Source organism: Oratosquilla oratoria, chromosome 23, assembly GCF_046742065.1.
Source record: "Oratosquilla oratoria isolate Oo_2021 chromosome 23, ASM4674206v1, whole genome shotgun sequence".
Lineage (NCBI taxonomy): Eukaryota > Metazoa > Arthropoda > Malacostraca > Stomatopoda > Squillidae > Oratosquilla > Oratosquilla oratoria.
Genome location: NC_134799.1, coordinates 4168654 through 4190735, shown reverse-complemented (window position 1 = coordinate 4190735; position 22082 = coordinate 4168654). Strand labels below are relative to the sequence as shown.

Here is a 22082-nt window from a genome sequence, read left to right as displayed (position 1 = left end):
TTAATGCTTTACATTTAGCAGCACTTTATTTGTATCCTGGCTGCTGCCAGGCAATTTTGTCTCTGTGGTCCCTTGTCAGCAGCGACCTCTCCCTCTTCGTTTCCTCATGCAGAAAAAGAGAAGGGGGAGAAATCCCTTTGGGTTGTGTCAAAATATCATCCACACATACTCCCTCAGGCCCCCATCCCCCACCCACTCCCTTCCATGCATCACAGCATAAATAAATCACACACAAATGTATTGTAGAAAAAAAAAAAAAAAAAAAAAAAAAAATCAAGAATATATAATACAAGAAAGGGATGGATGGGCACATTATGCCTTCCTAGACGTACAAAAAGCCTTTGACAAAGTACCTGCCCAGGGCAGAAATAATTTAAATATCGCTGTGCTGAGTCATTACTTCAACTCTTGTGGGTGGGGAGTTGAGGGTGTGTGTGCGTGTAAGGTAGCATTACCTACAGATCGGTTATATGTGAGCTTTGAGCTATCTTCCCGGAGGGAAATAGCTGTCAATCACAAGATCCAAGACCATGGTGAATCACACACAGACACACTATGACGGGCCAGATGGAAGTGCCTGTACAAGCTTCATGACTTTATCCAGTACAATTTCATTGGTGCATTCAATATTTTCCACTCCATATGGTGCCTGGATTATAGCCGCTTGGAGGACCTGTTGGACAAATATATAATTTTCATATAAATACATAGCTTTTGTCTACATTATGTGTACTCACTTATTGCTGCAGGTTATTTCATGTTTATATATATATATATATATATATATATATATATATTCATGATTTTGGCTGTTTAGATTTGTCTGGGTGCTTTATGGTAGCTATTTCTTTGCATATGGCATGGGTCTGGAGAACATGGAAATTATTCTGTGCCCCCTAACCCCTGTAAATATCAGGGTCCAGTTGTACAACTGAGTAATATAGGCCATGATATTTCAGTGCAATACACTAAAGACATGACAATCACTGCAAAAAGGATTACAAGGACAGATATGGAATTTATAGTAGTTTGTGAGTAAAATGTCTTTATTCTCTATGAATTGTATTTTGTTTCTTGTACAGTAACACAATACAGTGGTCCACTAATCCCATCAAAGCTTATGTATTTCAAGCAAAGGACTTTTGCCAAGAATAGACATGTCCAACTCTTACATCTATTTCCTAATATGAGGTCTGAGTAAAAATATAAACAAATAAATACAGTACATAGGGTGAAGCTCAACTAAACATCCATCCAAATATCAATATCATTCTTACCTCTATACTAAGGTCATTCTTAACAGAATATGGTACTCATTTGTCTGACAACCATACACATAGTGCTTCTCGACGTGATTCAATAGTCTTGTCATCCACATACTCCTGTTGCCAACAAGATGTAATAATTTGCATTAAAGATACAGTTATAACTGAAATAAAGGTGATAAGCATGCAATGTAATGTTTAACATGAAATGTCTAACTTAAATAATGAGGTAACTTTCCTTGCAAAGTATAGCAAGAGAGAAATGTCTGTTGAACAGGGAAGGGAGAAGGGTTGGTGAAAGGTATGAGTGGAGAAAGATTATGTATGGATGATTTTCTGATGCAGCTTGAAGGGACGTCCCTCTGTCTTCTTTATTTCCCGCATGATGAGACAAGGACATAGGGTTGCCACAAATAAAGCAGCTGTTCTTGTTTCTGATCCGGCCAGTGGGCAGGAGACTAGGATGACCCTTCATCCAAGAGGAGCTAAGATGAATGGGAAACAATGGTGGATGGCTACCTCCCTTATATGGGGGAATGAGGCCCTTGGTTTATAGATTATGAAATTGAGAAAGATGTTGAGCGGGAGAACCCTGGTTCCCTCACTCTATCCCATTTATTTGTCTTTTACAACATGGATGAGAACATGGTTGCATTCTTATCTCCAACCAAAGGGACTTCTGAGAAATTATATCAATAATGATTATAATAATAACACATACACATACATATACCAAGGACTTTTTCCCACTTACAAGGGAGGTAGCCAAAGTCAATAGGCATAAATCCACTCTCACCCATTTCATCCCCACATACTCCACTCCCATTCACCACCCCTCCCTCCCTCCCTCTTTTCTTGGCTCCTCCTGGATGATGGGTCATCCTTGCATCTTGCCCACACACTCCACTCCTTCAAGCTGTGTCAAAATATCATTCACTCATACTCCCTAACCCCCCCTCCCCCACTCCCCTCCATGCATCACATACGTGCGCAAAAGAGTAATGATAATACTAGCAATATTAATACATAACGAGGATAATAATGGAGGCCCCACCTGCTGTTTGCAGAAGAGGGAGTCTAATTGATACATAAGCTGAGGGGATGCAATATCCTCATGTGTCTCTATGCTGCGTATGTTATAACCAGGGATAAAATTTATTTTTACATTCTTGTCCTCTTCCTCAGGCAAGTTGACCAAAATTATACTGAAATAGAAATGACACAAATCAGTACATTCACATATGAAATCACATTTTGCTGGTTTAACCTTTTACTACCTAAAGATGAATTTGGCATCTTTAAGAATTTTATCCTAGCTAAGGCCCCCAAACTGAGCAGTAACTGGTTAAAAACTATTTCAATTTAACTCTTTAACCTTACATTGCCCAAAAGATAATCCTAGATACTTTTATTCAGATGTGGGGGATGAGTGAGAATGTATGAGAAATAAATTGATGCAGCCCAAAGGGATTTTCCCTGTCTTCTCCTTTTCTGCATGAGGGGACAGAGAGGGGAGGGGGTCACCAGTTTAATGAAGCGGCCTTGTTGTGGATGTGCCGTGTTTTGCGACACTGCTCCTGACCCAGGGCAGTGGACAGGTGCAGGGATGACCCATCATCCAGGAGGTGTCAAGATAAGAGAGAGGGAAGAAGGTAGAGGGGAGTGGAGTATGTAGGGCATGGAATGGGTGGGAGTGGTTTCTATGCCTTTGTTTTTTTTTGGCTACCTCCCTTGTTAGGGGGAAAAAGCCTTTGGTATATGTATGTACTTTTATTCAGCTGAGCAATGAGGGGTTTAATATTATGGTAACTATGACAATGCTGGTTGTCCAGGTGAACAGAGCAGCCTGTCATACTACAAAAAGGTGAGGAGCATTCCTGAAGGCACTTAACTGAGTCTAAGGCTGTCACTTTTGACTTGTATGCTTGGACTTCTAGGGCAATTAGAAGCTACTGATCGATACTGGATTTAAATATGGATTTGCACTGATGATAATGATCATAACTGACCCACTGATTGGGAGTTGTTTCTTCACCAGCATTGGTATGTAGGAGGCTAAAAACTTACTGTTCCTATTTGTACTCACAGGTACCAGCCCAATACAAAGGACTCAACATTTTTTAACTTTTCTTTATAAAGCATACATCACCTTTTCTTGCAAGTTTCATGTAAGCACATACTTTTCTCACATTGCTCAGAAGTACTACAAGGATTCAACAAGGAAGCCTAACCAGAAAGACTGATTATGGTAGCCAGACATAAACAAGCTCATGAAAAGGCTGGTTGAAGCAGGAATCAAATCAGCAGAAATACCTACCTATCCCAATCAACATTGCTTTAAAGATGGCCACTCTACCCATAGAATGAAATAAAAAATACCAATATCAAATATACACACCCAGATAACTAAACAAGATCTTCAAGAAAGACTGCCAAACTCAGTACTTCAAGAATAATCCCTAGAGATAAGCCTCATAGAGAAAACCATCCCACACCTAACAAGAACCACACGGGTTGTCCCTGCATCCTGCCCACTGCCCTGGGTCAGAAGCAGTGTTGCAAGACACAGCACATCCACAGCAAGGCCGCTCCATAAATTCGGCGATCCCCCCCACAGGGAGAAATCCCTTTGGGCTGTGTCAAATTTTTTCTCATACATACTTCCTCACCACCCATCCCCCACCCACTCCCCCTCATGCATCACAGCATCATCCATACACAACCATTCTCCATTCACCCCTATCTTCTGACCTCTCCCATCCTTCCTCCACAGACATTCCTCTCTTTTGTAATGCCCCTTTCACTCCATCCATCCATCTCATCCTAGGGCGCCCCCTCATATTCACTTCTTCCACACTTCTTTCACTAATCTTTCTTCACTCATTCTTTCCATGTGTCCAAACCATCCCAATACTCTTTTATCAACCCTATCTCCCAGTTTCCTTTCCACCCCTGTTCTCCTCCTCACCACCTCATTTCTCATGCTATCTAGCCCAGTAACCCCTATCATACTTCTCAGACATTTGATCTCAAACACATTCACTCCTATCTTATGTTCCATGTTTCTGCCCCGTACATTGATGTTGTTGGCACGATCACTCCTTCATATAACCTCCTCTTAGCATTCATTCCCAGATGTCTATTTCTCATTACACTTTTTAATCCACCAAGGCATTTACTTGCTTCTCTCAATCTACATTCTACCTCCACCCCCACTCCCCCCTTTCCTGCCACATTTGCACCCAAGTATCTAAAACTATCCACTTCCTCCAGTCTTTCACCCTTTATGCTCACTTCCAGCCTGCTGTCACTCTCTCCCCTAGTACAGTACATCTCATCACCTTACTTTTGCCCACATTTATCTTTAGTTTCCTTCTTTCACACACCTTCTCAAACTAACTTTCTCAATCCCTCATCTGATCCTGCTACAAGCACAGTGTTGTCAGCAAACAACAACTGGCTCACCTCTCACTTCTCTCCATTTTCTTTAACCATCTCCAACCCCTGACCCACTACCCTTGCATTCACCTCTCGCACCACCCCATGCATGTAAAGATTGAACAGCCAGGGCAACAAAACACATCCCTGATGAAGTCCCACCTTTACCTCAAACCATTCACCCTCTCCATTTCTAATCCTAACACTGGGTATTGGCTGCATGTTATTGTGGCAAAGCAGCATGCAGTTGATACTTTAGGGTCTATATGGGGCACCCCTATGGACCACAGCCACACATCATTTGGTCTGTGATAGAGGAAAACTCTGTTCATAGAGAAATTATGACACTTTTATACTATGACTGTCCCTCCGTTATGCTGTCCCCCAACCCCATGTTACTGTCCTGTACCATTTCTCTGAATATTAATTTCCTTTTTTCACCTACCCTATCGTGGGGGAAGAGAATGCCACCACCAGTCTTTCCACTTGAGTCATAAAAGGCGACAAAAAACAGGATGGGGGACGGGATTAGGAGTCCTGCTACCTGTAGCCCCAAAAGGGTACATTCCTGAAAAAAAAAAAAATCTGTTTCCAAATCTATAAAAGCCCCCCAAAATCCTTCTCTTTTCCCAAAGCTTTCTCACATATGTCTTACCATAAAAATCTGATCCACGCAACCCCTACCTGTCCTAAACCCACACTGTTCCCCACCAATTACTCCTGTTCCTCTCCTAATCCTCTCAATCAAGACCCTCCCATAAGTCTTCCCAACTACACTTAACAAACTAATCCCTCTGAAACTACTACACTCACACTTGTCCCCTTTTCCTTTGTAAAATGGAACTATACAAGCACTTCTCCAGTCCTCTGGCACTCTACCCTCTCTTAAAAACACCAGCCAGTCCACCATCACTGTACCTCATTTTTTTTTTTAATATTCTGCATGACATCCATCCAACCTATGTGCCTTACCTGCTTTCATCATCTTAATAGCTGCCTTCACCTCATCTTTCCTTATTTCTCCTCCATTTTCCTCACTCATCACGGTCATTTTCTTTGCGCTTCCCACTGCTACTATCTTTTCCTCCCTATCCTCCTTCACATTTAGCAACTCCCTAAAATACTCTGCCCATCTTCCTCTTACTACCTTCTCTTCCAATATCATCTCTCCATCTGCACCTTTTACTTTTTTTCTCTACTTGATTTGCCTCCTCTTTCTCTCTTAATTTCTTTCCAAAACATCTTTTTATTACTTTCAAAATTTTCTGTCATAATCTTACCCCATTTCACATCTGCTCTCCTTTTTGCCTCCTTTATCTTATGCTTTACTTCTCTTCTCTTTTCTTTGTACCTCTCATATAATTCTCTCATCTTATTTTGTAACCAATCTGTGAAAGCTTACTTCTTCTCTTCAACAACCTTCTTTGTTTCCTCATCCCACCACTCACTACCCAGCCTTCTACTTCCTCCCATCCTCCTTCTTCCATACACCATCTTTGCACACCTTGTGACTCCCTCCTTGAACCATCCCCACTCCTAGTTCTACTCTATCCTTCACTCCCTCCCACTCCTCTCTCAGGTTCTTCTTGTACTCCTCCTTTTCTTTCTCATTTAAGCACTTCCCTACCTTTTGTCCTTTTCCTCTTTCTCCATCTATCCTCCACTCTCAGCTTATCTCCCACCAAAAAATGATCTGATATTCCTCCACTCTCTACCCTTAGGACATGCACATCCTTAACTCTTCATACTATACTCCTGGTTACCACTAAATAGTCCGTTAATGCTCTATCTACCACCCTCTCTCATGTGTATTTATGCTTGATTTTCTTCATAAACACTGTATTTGCTATCATCAACTCTCCACCACAATTTTTTCCTGGAACTCTACAATTACCAACCACTCCATCTATTAGTTCATTTCCTACCCTAACAATAAAGTGTCCCAATATCACTACACTGACATTTCTCCCTAATCCCTCTATGCACTCATTTAAATCCATCCAAAAAGCCTCCCTATCCTCTACACTCTTCTCACTACTAGGCCCATGTGCACTTACAAAAGCCCACATCTCCCTTCCCAGTTTCACCTTCATCCACATTAACCTTGAAGAAACCTCCTTCCACTCCACTACACACTTGCCTATCTCTTCACTTACTAGCATAGCCACCCCTTCTCTCCCTTGTCCTCTCTTCACTCCTAAGAACCTCTCAACTACACTCCCAAACTTACACTCACCCCCTCCCTTTCAACTTAGTTTCACTCAATGCCAATGCATCCATCCTTCTTCTCACAAACATAATGCCGATTTCTTCCCTCTTACTCCCATCTGTACCGCATCCACGCACATTAAAAAAACTCAAACCTTAGGGTACCGTTTGGAAAAATCTTCCTAGACCCTCTTATACCTTAACTTTTTTTTTTAGGCATGTCCCCTGTGGGGCTACAGGGAGAAAGATGTCTAGTCCTATCCCCATCCCATTTTTGTCTCCTCATACAATTCAAGTGGAAAGACTTGTTGGCAGTATTCTTTCCCCCCACCACAAGGTTGGGCAAAGAAATTAAATGAATATTCAGAGAAATGGTACAGGACAGTAACAATAGTGGGGGGCAGAGCATAACAGAGGGAAAGCCACAGTATAATAAAGTACAACCACTCCTTGTTTAACGACGACAATTGGGACCAGCGTCACCGTCGTTAACCGAATTGGTCGTTAAGTGAAAGCGTATACATATACGTACATGTACTGTATGTACAATGTCCAGCAATACATGTATCTTTATTTTCGTGTATTTTCCCTCTTTTATACAGTACATTAAAGCTTTATTTACTGTTTTGATAGTACAGAAAGCCCTCAAATAACGCGGTGGTTAGGTTCCTGAAATTATAGTGTATGACCAAATCCGCATATGCTGACATTCCATATCAAATACCGGGGTATTTTTTTAGTTTCGACCATAGGTGCAATATACCAATAGAAAATCAATTATTAATTTTGTAAATTAAAATGTATCAACGTAATATGCAATTTTGTGGGCGGAAAAGAAAAAAAAAAATACCTTGCTATAAGCAAATATGCTAATGAATGAAGTCGGTAGCATACGATCGGGACGCCATCTTGTCGTCTGTCAATTGACAGCCTCGGTACTTCTGACAGTACCTCGGCAGGTATATTTTCTTGAAGGAATGTTATGGAGCAGAGATACATGCATTCCTTCAAGCTGCAAGAACTGTGTATACCCCGCAAGCTGAGAGAGTGGTTGAAAAGCCCGCCAATGTCTCTCACGACGACAACAACGAGGACGAGCCGGATGACATTTAATTTGCAGGTAATGATTTATTAAACACAAGTTAGGTTAGTTTAGTTTAGGTTAGACGAATTTATCATCGTTTCATTTCTTCGACGTCGGCATCTATCATAACATGGCGTTCCATTCGTCCAACATGACTTCGTTACTTACGAAATCTGTTTTAGCACCTTTTTATTTTTTTATTTCCGCTCACAAAATTGCATATTACGTTGATACATTATAATTTACAAAATCAATAATTGATTTTCTATTGTTATATTGCGCCCATGGTCGAAACTACAATTTTACCAATACCGGTATATACTGTACCCCAGGTAGTTTTTACAGCTTGCAGGATGGTAATGTAGACCTAAGCTTCAGAACACTTTACCTCACAGCTAATATCCACCGTACAAGTTCATTTATAACATCATACAAATTTGCCTCAGCCAACTTATCGTACACGACGTTGTAACTTCGGGAGATTTACGCTAAACGAATATTGGTCTGTCATAAAGCCCGTCGTAATTCCGCGTTGTCATTAACCAAGTAGGTCGTTAAACGAGGAGTGGTTGTATCATAATTTCTCTATGAACAGAGATTTCCTCTACCACAGACTAAATGATGTGTGGCTCTGGTCTGTAGGGGAACCCCATATAGACCCTAAAGTATCAGCTATATGCTCCTTAATAGCTTTTAACCTTACAATAACATGCACCAATACCCCAGCAGATGGGGTATTATTACACCTGAATAAATATAGAGCAAAGATGACCTCTGTTATAGCTAAATGCTTCCTACGAGTTTGTTTTATTATTTCTTAGTTTAAAAAAATCATCAACTTAAAAAAAAAAAAAATAATAAATAAATAAATAAATAAAAAGATAAATAAAATAAATAAAAAATAAAATAAAATAAAATCAAGCCTGCCTATTAAGACAGGAGTCTTACCATTATATCATCCTGACTTACCTTTCTGACACTGGGTCAATAGTCTGCACCCATCCTGTCTGTTGGAGTTTTTTCCCCATTTTGACAGTAATTTTACGGTGCAATAAGTTGTATAGCTTTTGTGGATCTATTTCAAAGATTTTGTGCTTTTGTGTATCCATTTGAACTGCAGGTGTTTACCAATGAAAGGCAAATGTTGCAACAGCACAAGTATGTGGTCAATTCATTCTGAAATGAAATGGACACATAACTATATTTTCACACATTCTAATAAAAGTCATGAAACTCAAAGGGAAGGGGAAATAGAGTGTACTGGGGAAAACTGAGTAGGGCATGGCAATAATGTAGAGCAACATGTCAGCGTAGGACAAAATATAATTTTAGGATATAATGTTGGTAGAGGACAAAATATTACATTAGGATGTAATGTCAATGAAGGACAAAATACCATGATGGGGTGTAATGATAGTGGACAAAAGATCATGGTAGGATATGTCAGTGGTGGACAGAATATAATTTTAGGAAGTGATGCTGGACAGAATCTCAATGAATGACAGGTGGCCGGTGTGGTACATGGTGACAGAGGGGGGACAAGGTGTACATGAGAGATCAGATGACTGAGGGACCAGATATCCATGATGAGGTAAATGTCCATGAGGCACTGAATGTCAATGAAGGACCAAATGTCAATATAGAGCAAAGTGTCACTAAAGAACAAAATTATAATGTAAGGCATGATGTTGAAACTCAAAATGAGTCAAAAAGAAATAATCACAAATTTCTTAAAACCATGCACTTCAATGCTCATAGTATTAAAAATAAATTCCAAGAAATCCAGGGGTATGTCAAAAGTGGAAATCTTGATATGATAGGAACAACCGAGGCATGGTTAGATGGTGGAGAGTTTGAAGCTGAATTCATTAGTGCGGAATTTAAACACTTTCATCAGGATAGAAACCACAAGAAAGGTGGGGGTGTTCTGTTGTATGTTAAAAGCAATGTCTATGCCTGTATTTACCTAGTTGTATTTTACGGGAAGGGGAGCTATGCTCGTGGTGTCCCGTCTTCATATCTCATTTTCTCTAAACTATTTTTAAATTCATGTATTGTTTTTGCACACACCACTTTCTCATCTAACTTGTTCCAAATGTCTATTACTGTGTGGGGAAAGCTGTTCTTTTTCAGATCTCTTCTATAGCTGTCTTTCTTGATTTTCTTTCCGTGTCCTCTTGTATTTCTATCATCCCATTTTATTAGATCCTCTCTATCAATAATTTCTATGCCTTTCATGATTCTGTAAATAATTATCAAATCTCCTCTCTCTCATCTTTGCTCTAGTGTCTGTAGCTCAAGTTTTGCTAGTCTCTCTTCATATGATAGTTTTGAGAGTGTTGGTGCCAATTTTGTAATTGCTCTTTGTATTCTTTCAAGTTTTGTTATACATTTTTTTGTACTTGGTGACCACATCGTCGCTGCATATTCCAATCTTGGTCTTATCAAAGTGATTAGTATTTTCTTCACCATTTCTTCATCCAGGTATGTAAATGCCACTTTGATTGTTCTTATTAAATTATAAGTTTCTCCAAAAATCTTATTTATATGTTTCTCAGGTGACATATTATTCATAATAATGACTCCCAGGTCCTTCTCATTTTCAACTTTTTTTATTCCTTCTCCCAATTCATATGATCCTGTTATTCTTTTTTTGATCTTTCCAAATTCCATTATACTGTACTACACTTTTTAGTATTGAACTCCATCTCCCACTTCCTACTCCATTCCCATACTGTATCGAGATCACTCTGTAGTGAATCAATCTTCTTCCATGTTCACTTTTTTTTTAATAGTTTTGCATCATCTGCAAAGAAGCTCATATAACTTTCAATTTCTTCATCCATATCATTAATATATATAGCAAACATTTTTAGGGCCAGAACTGTTCCTTGTGGAACACCACTTATTACTTCATCCCAATTTGAGTGTTTGTCTCTTATCACTACTCTCATTTTTCTTTCTTGCAAAAAGTCTTCCACCCATTTAAGCAGTTTGCCCTGTATTCCTCCTTCAGTTTCTAATTTCTTAAGCAACTTCTTATGTGGTACTTTGTCAAAAGCTTTTTTTAGGTCTAGAAATGCACAATCAGCCCATCCATCTCTTTCTTGTATTGTATCTATTAGCCTGGAATAGAAACATATTAAATTGGTGACGCATGATCGTCCTTGCCTGAAACCAAATTGTCTTGGATTTAACACATTGTTTTTTTCTAAATACTTTACCCATCTACTTTTGACAATTCTTTCACAAATTTTTTATATTGTACTTGTTAAAGAGACTGGTCTATAGTTGGTAGGGTCTTCTTTATTTCCCCCTTTATATATAGGTACTATATTTGCTTTTTTCCAATCTTTTGGAACTTTTCCTTCTTTCAAGGAACTGTTTATTATGCTATGTATTTTGTCTGCCAGTTCATTCCTGCATTCTTTCAAAATCCAGTTTGCTATTTCATCTGGTCCATGTGATTTTCTGACATCAAGATTACTCAAGTGTTTCATTATTTCGAAGAATTACAAAGGCGGAGCATACCGACAGGAGACCTTTTGATCCATATCTAGGTCGGATGCGAAAAAAATCATATTAATAATAAAATAACAAATAAAAACTATAATAATGTAAATAACAAATAAAATACATAAATAAATGCATAGGTATAGTTAAATAATAAACAAACAGGTAAATAGTAAATATTAATAAATTGACATATAACTAATAATAAATGAAAATCAGACAGACAAAAGATAACAAAACAAAAACAAATAATATAAGATAAATTATAATCATTACAGTATCTTAGGTATTTATGTAAATTATTCTTAAAGCTTCGAACTGAACTACATTGCACTACCTGTTCTATTTCTTTCATAGGGGGGACTTTCTCTTCCCATTCAATCTCTCCAGGTTGTATGTTCTCCCTTGTAAACACTGATTTAAAATGCTTGTTCATAATTTCCGCCATTTCTATTTCCTCTGTGTATTCAACTCCTTGTCTTAATTTCTCTAGATCTTGTTTGTTTTTCAGTTTGTTGTTTACAAATCTAAAATACTTTTGGTTGATCTTTACATTATTCAATGACATCTTTTTCATATTTTCTCTTTTTCTCACTGTACACTTGTACATATTCATTTCTATAACAAGTATATATTTTCCATTTTTCAGGTCTTTTGTCTTCCATTTGGCCCAAGCTTTATCTCTTTTGTCTTTTAACTCCCTACAACTTTTGTTGTACCAGCACTTTACATATTCTTTTTCTTGTTTTTGTCTTGGGACATATTTTTCCACTCCTTTTTTTTTTTTATAATTTTTTGTCAAAATATTCCATTTCTCTTCCACTGTTGTTTCTTCTTTGTATATTGTTTCCCAGTTTTCTTTTTGAAAGAATTCTCTTATTTTATAAAAAAAAAAAAAAAAAAATCATACATCATTTCTTTTATGTATTTTTCCTCATTTAGTTCCAGTTCAACCAATATGTGGTCACTTTTACTTATTGGTGTCTTATATTCAATCTTTTCAACTATTTTAGGTCCAGATGTGATTATTAGGTCCAGTCTCGATGGTTCTTCTTCATTTCTATACCTAGTGTTCTCTTGTATCCATTGTGTCATTGAATGGTCAATAATCATTGTGAGTAGAACATTTCCCCATGAGTCATCCCCACCCTTTATTGTTATCTCTTCCCAGCAGACTTCTTTGCAATTAAAGTCACCCATCATAACTATTCTTCCTCCTGTCATTTGTGACCTGAATTTAATCTTAATTGGTCTGGTCTTATCTGTACTATATTTTCCGAGTCTATACATCTCTTCAATTTGTTTCATGATTTCAGGTTCATCTTCCTGAACTAATTCTAGTAAACTGCCTACTTTTTGTTTCTCCTCTTTGATTCTTGTGGTTCTATTTAGATTATACTTCTCTTCCTTTCCTAATATAATTATACATTTCTTTTTATCTGCTAAGTCTCTTACTATATTCTCCTGTCTCATCATTTTAATAACTGAGTCTTCAGTTTGTTCTTTCATTTGCTGTTTCATTATGTCAGTAAATGCAACTTTACTGTTCTCTTGGATTTTTTTTCCCAACCCTGTACTTCTTTTGCTATGGACTCTTTATTCTCTTTATTATTCCTCTTTTATTCCTCATTCTCATCTTTTACTTCTTTTAACGGTCTTTTTAATTCTTCTATTTCTTTAGTTAGGTTTTCGTTCACCTTCTCTAGTTCTTCCAGTTTTTCAAATCTCTGCACAATCTTTATTATTTTACTGAACCTACTCTCCCAATGTTTGGTCATTTTCTCAAGTTTTTCCTCTAGTATTGCTAATCGGGGGAGGTTGGTATCCCCCCTCACCAAATCCCAGGAAATTATTATCTTCACCTTCCATTGTGCTGCTCTTATCTATGTTCGTAATCTTTACATTTTTGTTAATCCCTTCTTCACCAAAATCATCATTGGTCCTTCTCTTGTTTACAAGACGCCTGGCCTCCTGGACCAAGTCCTCCCTTCCTCATTTCCTTCTATTTCCCTCAGTAATCCCTCCTCTTCTCCTTTTTCCTCACCTTCCCACTACACCACGAGCTTTCCCCTTCCCTGTAAATACAATAAGGTACTTCCTTGACATGAGATCCACGAAAATTTCACTTTTCCTTCGGAACTCCAATCTTCGCTGTCCATCCGACAACTGTGTGCGTGTGTGTGTGTTTTAGAGAAAGTGAAACAGAATGCATGTTGTGAAATGGGATGTTTGTGGGTAGAATTAACCCAAACAAATGGACAAAAAATTAATGTAGGTGTAATATATAAGCCTTCATTAGCAGACAACAAACTGTTTCAAGAACTGTCTAGTTTCTGCAACCAGGACTTATCAATAATGGGTGATTTCAATTTTACAGAGATTGATTCGATGACCCATGAACATGGCCATATAGGTAGTCGCTTGATAGATTTTCTCGGTGCCAGTTACTTAGTTCAGCATGTAAAAGAGCCCACAAAACAAGGAAATTTACTTGATCTATTGATCACTAGCTGGAAAAGTATGATAACCAATGTAGAAGTTGGTGAAACTATTGCAAGTGATCACAACTTAGATTCAAACTGCTAAAAAATATTTAGAATATATATATATCTAAAATACCCAATTTCAATAAAACTCAGTTCTCAGGAGCTTCAGCTTACAGATTGGAAGGCAAAATTAAGCAAAAGACCTGTAGATCAGATGTGGAAAATATTTCAAAATATGCTTACTAAGATGATTCATACTTACATCCCGTAAGGACAGACACCTCCCAAATCAGGCTGGCCCAAAATGGCTTTACAAAGAAACTGAAAAAAATATTGCTTAAAAGACAGGCCTATAAGAAATACAAGTGTCCGGGTACACCTAATGACTATCAAAGTTATGTAATAATACAGAAATTGATATTGCTGATAAATCCAAAGAGAATCCCAAAGAATTCTATAGTTATAATAGAAATAAAAAGGTTATTAGGAATCACATTGGCCCACTAATATCTGCTGATGGTTGACTAGAATATTCAAATGAAGGTATGTGTGATATTTTAAACAACTATATTACTAAGTACAGTATTCATAAATGAAATACCTCAAACTGAACACCAAACTGAAACCTGTGGACATAGTCAAGATGGTAAATATAACAAAAGAAAAAAATTAAGTATAAAAAACTCAAAGTTAATAAGACACCATGGCCTGACTGTTGGCATCCAAGAATCTTAAAGCAAAATAGAATGTTGTTCCATTAGAAATTTTCAAGAAATCCATCATATCCAGAGATGTCCCAAGAGAATGGAAGCTAGCTAATGTTACTCCCATATTCAAAAAAGGTGACAAAAAGAAACCAAATAACTACAGGCCTATAAGCTTGACTTCAATTGTAGGAAAAATGATGGAAACTATCATCAGACATGCTACAGAACATCATTTAAAAAGTAACTGATAAATGATAGCCAACATGGATTCTGATGGAAATATTCTTGCATGACTTACTAAAATTGTACAACAATCATCTTGAATTATGACAAAAGAAACAATATAATTTAATATATGTAGACTTTGTAAAAGCTTTTGATACCATCCCCCACGAAAGACTACTAACTATATTAGCTTCACATGGAATAAGTAGTAGCCTATTAAGTTGGACTAGTAATTGGATGATCATAATAAGTTGTTCTAAATGGCAAAATGTCTAGATGGAAAATTTTTATGAGTGGAGTTCCTCAGGGTTCCATCCTTGGGTTCATATATATAAATGATATAGACAGACTGAAATCTATTGTTTCCAGATTTGCTGATGATGCAAAACTGTGCAGAATGGCAAATGATCACTTAAACTAAGTAGATATTCAAGCAGATTTAGATAAACTACAGCAAAGGTCTGAAAAGTGGCTAATGAAATTTAACACAAGTAAATGCAAGGTTATGAATATAGGTAAAAATAACAGTAAGTACGATTACAAACTTTTATTTGGAAATTTGTTAACAAAGGATCTTGGTGTAATTATCAGTAACAATCTCAAATCATCTAAGTAGTGTATTTCAGCTTCTGAGAAACCAAATAATGTTCTAGGACTGAGTGCACGATCTTTCGACTTCAAAAGTCCTTCTCGTTAACAAACTATATAAACCATTAGTTTGTCCACATTTAGAATATGCTGTTTCTGTATGGTCACCAAATCTCATTAAAGACATTGACAGATTGGAAAAAAAAGTACAACAGCGAGCCACAAAACTGATTCCAAATATAAAAAATAAATCATACAAAAATTGACTAAAACATATGAATCTGGTTTCCCTAAAAGCGTAGACTCAAAGGTGATTTGATACAAGTCTTTAAGATTCTAAGGGGAACTGACAATATCAAGTGACAAAATTTTCACATTGAGTGAGAATCTGACACAAAATAATGGTCTCAAACTGTCAGGAAATAGATTTAATTTGGAAGAGGATAGAAACAACTTTGCCAACCATGTAGTTAATGAGTGAAATAAATTTCCTGCTAAGGCAGCGCAATGTAGTTCAGTTTGAAGCTTTAAGACTTGTTTAGATAAACACCTAATTAAGGTGCTGTAATGCCTGCCATTTGTTTTATATTATTTGTTTATTTATTTGTTATTGTCTGTTTGTTTATATTAGATTATCATTTGTTAGTACTTCACAAACCCTGCCATCAACCATAGTTAATATTAATCTGTGATTAACTTCAACATTTTCAGTTACTGTAGGTACATGGTTGACTAATACCTCTTGAAATCCAAATAACTCTTGCTTTGTGTTATCTGCCGTTTCTTTCCTGAAGCTCAGTTTTATGCAACGACGATAAAAGGGAGAGGAGGGAGCTGGATTTTGCCAAATAATTGTTATTTTTAGGGACAGCCTTATAGGACAAACAAAATGTGATAGTATGTGTGCCTCACTTATGTCACTGTGCAGTTCCTGATCAAAGTTAATAGAATACAAGGACTACTCCCCTACTTCCATCTATACCATATTTTGTTAATAGTTCCAAGGTCAGTTTACTTTGTTCACCATTGCTACTAGAACAGTTGGACTTCTATATATCAATAGCAGTCTATTGGGACATTAACAGACTCTTGACTGTGTGAGATAATAGGCTTTGTAATGGAATTTTCCTTCAAATTCCTTGACATTAACTCCTTCAGGGTAACACTTGTTTTTCACATGGTACCTTTTCACATGAAGGTCTATGAGTCTCTCTTAAAAAACTTAACTGTCTTTACTCATGTCTTGGAACTTTCCTGTTATTGCCCCACCGCTAATTTTTTTTAACTTTTCTGGTGTCTTTGATTTTGTTTATGTTAGGTTAGGTTAGGTTAACCTAACCTATCCTAACCAACATAAACAAAATCAAAGACAACAGAAAAATAAAAAAAAATTAGTGGCAGGGCAATAGCAGGAAAGATCCCATGTCTCATTTTAAAATAATATTTAAGAGATTTAACTGGTGAAAACATGGACTCATATTGTCATATTTTCTCAATATTTCTGTTTGACTGTTGCTTTTGATGAAGTGGCTTGAGCCCATAACTTTGCTACATGAGTCTGTCCTTCCTGGCGGAATTTCATGTTAATGGTATAAGCCAATTAATCTATGGAAAACTCTTCTTGGAGATGTCTGGTTTTCCTTTGTTTTGTGCTGTCACTCGCCTCCCTAAATTTTGTAACAGGTCTTCTTCTACCACAGTTATTTGAGTCCCTCAGTTTTATTCCTTCTGATTACTAAACTTTCTTCACTAACTTCTGTCACGAGTTTAATGTCACTGTTGAGCCATTTCCTATTTGTACGTAAGAAATGGCACCTTACACGATGACTTTTTCTCAACTTATTATATATATATATATATATATATATATATATATATATATATATATATATATATATATATATATATATATATATATATATATATCTGACAACCAATATATATTGGTTGTCTGATAAAGATTTTGATGTTGATGTTTCGGTATTATCAGACGATAACTTTCACGTTGTGGACCGAGTGTTCTCCAACTCCAGCTAATGTTAGTAAGCGCTGGGCTTCATTGGACTTCATGAGAGGACACGGGGTTCTGCCGTCGTCTGTTTACTGCCCGAGGAACAACAATATAATCAGGCCGTCAACATCCGTGACGACGACGACGAGGATGATCTTTAGATTTTGAGGTACCGAATTACTAAATATAGGTTAGGTGACGTAGGTTACATAGGTTAGGTTAGAATAGACTAATTTATCACCCTTTCATTCCTTCGATCTTGGCACCTATCAAAACAAACATGGCGTATCATTCAACCGCCGTGATTTCGTTCGTTAGTAAATAGGTATAAGTATTTATTATAATTCACAAAATTAATTATTAATTTTCTATTGTTATATCGCGCAGGTGTGCACAACTAAAAAATTACCCACTTCCTCTAATGGGGAATTTTATATATTCAACTTCCCCTAAGGGTAAACTTAGTAAATTCTATTCACTTCCCCTAAGCCTAAGGAGGGGTAAACTTTGTCTATTCTAAGCAACCCCCCCACCTATCACATACACCTATGGCATTTCACTCGTAAATAACTCTTCCCCTTTCAACCATGTTATTTTAAATATTTCCATTTTATATTCAAGTATGCCCACGACACTCATCACTCACCCGTAATTGATACGGCAGCTTCCCTCCCCGCGTGATGTTTCTAGCCAACAGCGGAAGGAATCAGGATTGCCCGATTGTGAACACAATACTGTACAGGGACCTCAAAATTATTGTTTTCGTGACAAAATCACTGTTATTAAAGAAATATCGTACGCTTTGAGATCTCATATCTATCCCTCGAGATAAATAAAATGTACACTTTATGCATCATTTCTAAATTTTATCAATATTGAGAAATTCAAATAAATGATCTTTCACAAATTAATGTTTCATTGAAAACAATCACATTTTATCACCATACCTCAATAGCATATACCAATTTAGTCTTCTGGATAATTAGTCGTCTGACAATTAGTCAGTTTTCTCTTTGAAAAAGAACTGTGGATATGTAGTCTTCCCAGTAAATTATCTTCAAGTTAAAATAGGATAATCATATTAAAAATTAGTGTTTATTTTATTGTCAATGGGTGACTTAATATAACCATATATTAATAAAAAGTAAGATAAGAATAGGAGGGGCACTAAGGCACCTTATATTTCATGCCTGTGCTGCTTAAATGAGGTACACTATTCCCCGCTATTCGCGGGGGTTACGTTCCTTCCCCTCCCGCGAATCCCGAAAATCCGCGAATTATTTATGCAGTTTTAAAACGCCTATGTATGATATCATATACGCTAAAATATGCTTCCCAAACACATTCTATAGACAATTTTGCTCATTAATACAGTAATAATGTAGTAATGGTAAATTAAAAATAATAATGCACTGTAGTATAATATGTACATTGTAATGATAAATCAAAAATATTTTAATCTTATTGTACTCACCAATAATGAATGATGAAATTTGCTGTACCATATGATAAAGATGATTATGGTGACACTAATATATGGCACAGCTTAACATATAACACACACACAAAAAAAACGTGAATTCAAACATTCACCTTGAAAACCCGCGCACGACTGAGAGAGCGCATGAAGATGCTTGTGACATCACGTCGTCTGCACCCAATTAACAGGAAGGAGAAACGAAAGCTCGTAACTAACATTATTTTAAAATTATTTATCATCTCTCTTTTCTATTTTTTATTGTATATTTACTGACATTGTTATTTTAAAGTTATTTACCAGTAATACTGTATCATCTCTTTTCTATTTTTTATTTTATATTTACTGACATTGTTATTTTAAAATTATTTACCAGTTATATTGTATCATCTCTCTTTTCTATTTTTTATCTTATATTAATTGACATTATTTTAAAATTATTTATCAGTTAGGGTGAATGTGGGCGTTTTTCTGCTAAGAATGGCATAAGAAATTCACGAAATTGCCGAAATTATGAAAAAAAAAAAAAAATTAGAGCAAAATCCGCGAGTATGCGGGGACGCGAACGGTGAACCGCGAATGTATATGTGTGTTGGTGAATCAATAGAACTGAGTGATTTATTTTTTCGGTGACATCATTGAAAATTTTTGTTGATTTTTCACCTATCATGATGTGAATGTGTTTTCCACGAGCCAATTACCATCTTGTATTTGATTAAAGGGATTAGTTGAGTGCATTGAACTCGAATTCAATTAACATACAATATTTAAATGATTGTACAAATTATCATAGGGCAAATTATCTAATTAATAATCGACTAATTACGAGTAATTATATTTTGCTTTGGTCAATGAAAACAATTGATAATTTTTCTTCAAGAGGAATGAACAGTTAGCAATTACTTTAATTAAATGTGAATTCAGGTCACATGCTCTCATCACTCATGTTCCATAGAATGTGCACATAGTCGTACCGTCTACTCAGTTTCTGACATATATTCCCAAATCTACTTTCGTCTAGTGTGTTTTCCAGTTTTGGCTGTATTATAGAGAAATAATCAAAATTATTTGAAAGCACACTGAATTGTATCATTGTTACTTATCTTTATTCACAAATACATGTTAATAAATAGCCTTTCCGGGTATTTTGACATGGGCGTTTCATATTTTTTTCTTGTAATCATTTTACTACCATTCGTCTACGGACAACTGGTCCACAAAACAGCAAACCTGGACAACTCGTCCACAACTAAGATTTCCACAAAGATTTCAGATTTTGTTCTTTGTCATATGTAATAAAGTGATAACAAAATATAGTGTATTATTCTTGTCATATTTTCCCTTAATTGTATGGCTTAATGTATAAAGTTCTTGTCATATTTCCCCTTACATGGCCTAATATATAAAAAGGTGGGTAATGTAACAGATAAAATTACATATCACTAAAAAAAATTGCGTGAACGAGTTGTCCTGGTTCACTGGCGGATCCGGGGTGGGGCTGAAGCCTCCCCCAAATTTTGCCTTTAACATCCCATTGTCAGAGAACTATTTGTTCGATTTTTTTTAACCGACCCTCCTTTTAATATATATCTAACATATTTCGGATTTAATTGTCACTGTCTGAAGGCCGAACCGGACCTGTAAGTACTCATATGACAGCGTCATGGTGGTGTTGGAGCGCAATTGGCTTTCGTCGGTTTCAGTTAGATAGAGCATCGTACGATGGCAATGAATGCTGATTGGTTGAGGTGATCTCGTACGATGCTGTAGCGCAACGCTGGGAAAGAGGGATGGAAAAACTTGAAGTGTCAGTTTTATTTTTTGCCATACTTGTATTCTACTTTTCAGGAAGAGCCATTTATGTGCGTGTGTATATTTTTTTTACCGTTGCAATCTAATTCATTGACAGTTTCCTCAACATGCCTTTGCAAATACCTTTAAAAGGCTTCTAAAACTTTTCACATTTCAAATGCCCCAGCTGATTCGGGTCGCATCGCTCGCTTCCCACTCATACATAGTTCAGCAGTTCAGCCCCCCCCCCAAAAAAAAAATCTGGATCCGCCACTGTCCTGGTTTGCAGTTTTGTGGACCAGTTGTCCGTATCCGTTCAGCATATCAATGAGGAATGTGAAAATAAATATCTTGAGGTCAGGTCTCCCCATTGGAGGTGGTCTTTCAAGTACAAGGATGATCGGTTGACCTCAGGTCAAGAGTAACAAACTCTGGAATAACATTAATAATTTTCTTCCACATAGAATAGTAAAACAAAAAAGTACATCTTAACACATTATATATATGTTAGACCGAAATTCCCTTGCAAAGCAAAACCATCTTTTCTTAGAAGTGAAAATGTATCTCACATCCAAAAAGGGTTATGCACTCGTAATAGATTCTATTTTAGGATAATTTTGAAATTACCTTGTGAAGTCACAACTCACAATATCTTAAAATTAGAAAAATATCTTCTGTAACTAAAGAAATTTAAATAAGACCACTTAAAAGCGGTAGTCGAAACGTCCGGGGTCGACAATTTCATGAGGCCTAAACGTCCGCGCTGGTTGGGCTCGAGCTTGCAACCTCTTTGGCCCACGGAAGTGACCCGTCTGCAGACGTTTCGGCCCATTCCATGTATACAGCTCTTTATGTTATTCATTTATAAACAAAAGTAAAGAAAATATAAATTAAAAATTAAAGCAGTTATGTTGGTGTTTAAGAAAATATGGGCTTTTTGGTGTTCTAAAATTGAAGTAGAGTAGACGCGGAATAAATTTCTAACTTATTTGATTTTAAAGAACAACAGAAGACTAAATGTTCAGTTTTAGAAGATTAAATGTCCTACATTCCCAGTGTAGAAGGGGTTAAATGTGATGAATCTGTTCATGCTGTTATTGTCACTGGCCCAAGCTTCCAAAAAACAGCCTGCTGCCTATTTTACTGTTGTTTTACAAGACATCTGCACCCTTCCTATCAAAAATGTGCTTATGTTCTTATGCTTGAATACCACTAAACTCTGCTCCCTCATTTTCACCTCTCTGCAAAGTTCTTGCAGTTTTGTAGCCAGTTTTTCCCCTGTTTCCTCA

The 22082-nt window shown here is 36.7% G+C and overlaps 1 protein-coding gene across 1 annotated transcript; it reads right to left on the bottom strand.

The window, feature by feature from the left end:
• LOC143037890 (gem-associated protein 6-like) lies at nucleotides 1–18328 on the bottom strand. Its single transcript, XM_076206524.1, is given in 5 exon segments — nucleotides 1–673; nucleotides 1278–1382; nucleotides 2320–2470; nucleotides 8965–9171; nucleotides 18172–18328. Coding segments are annotated over 4 exon segments (516 nt in total). The 5' UTR covers nucleotides 9105–9171; nucleotides 18172–18328; the 3' UTR covers nucleotides 1–553.
• Between the last annotated feature and the right edge of the window lie 3754 nt (nucleotides 18329–22082).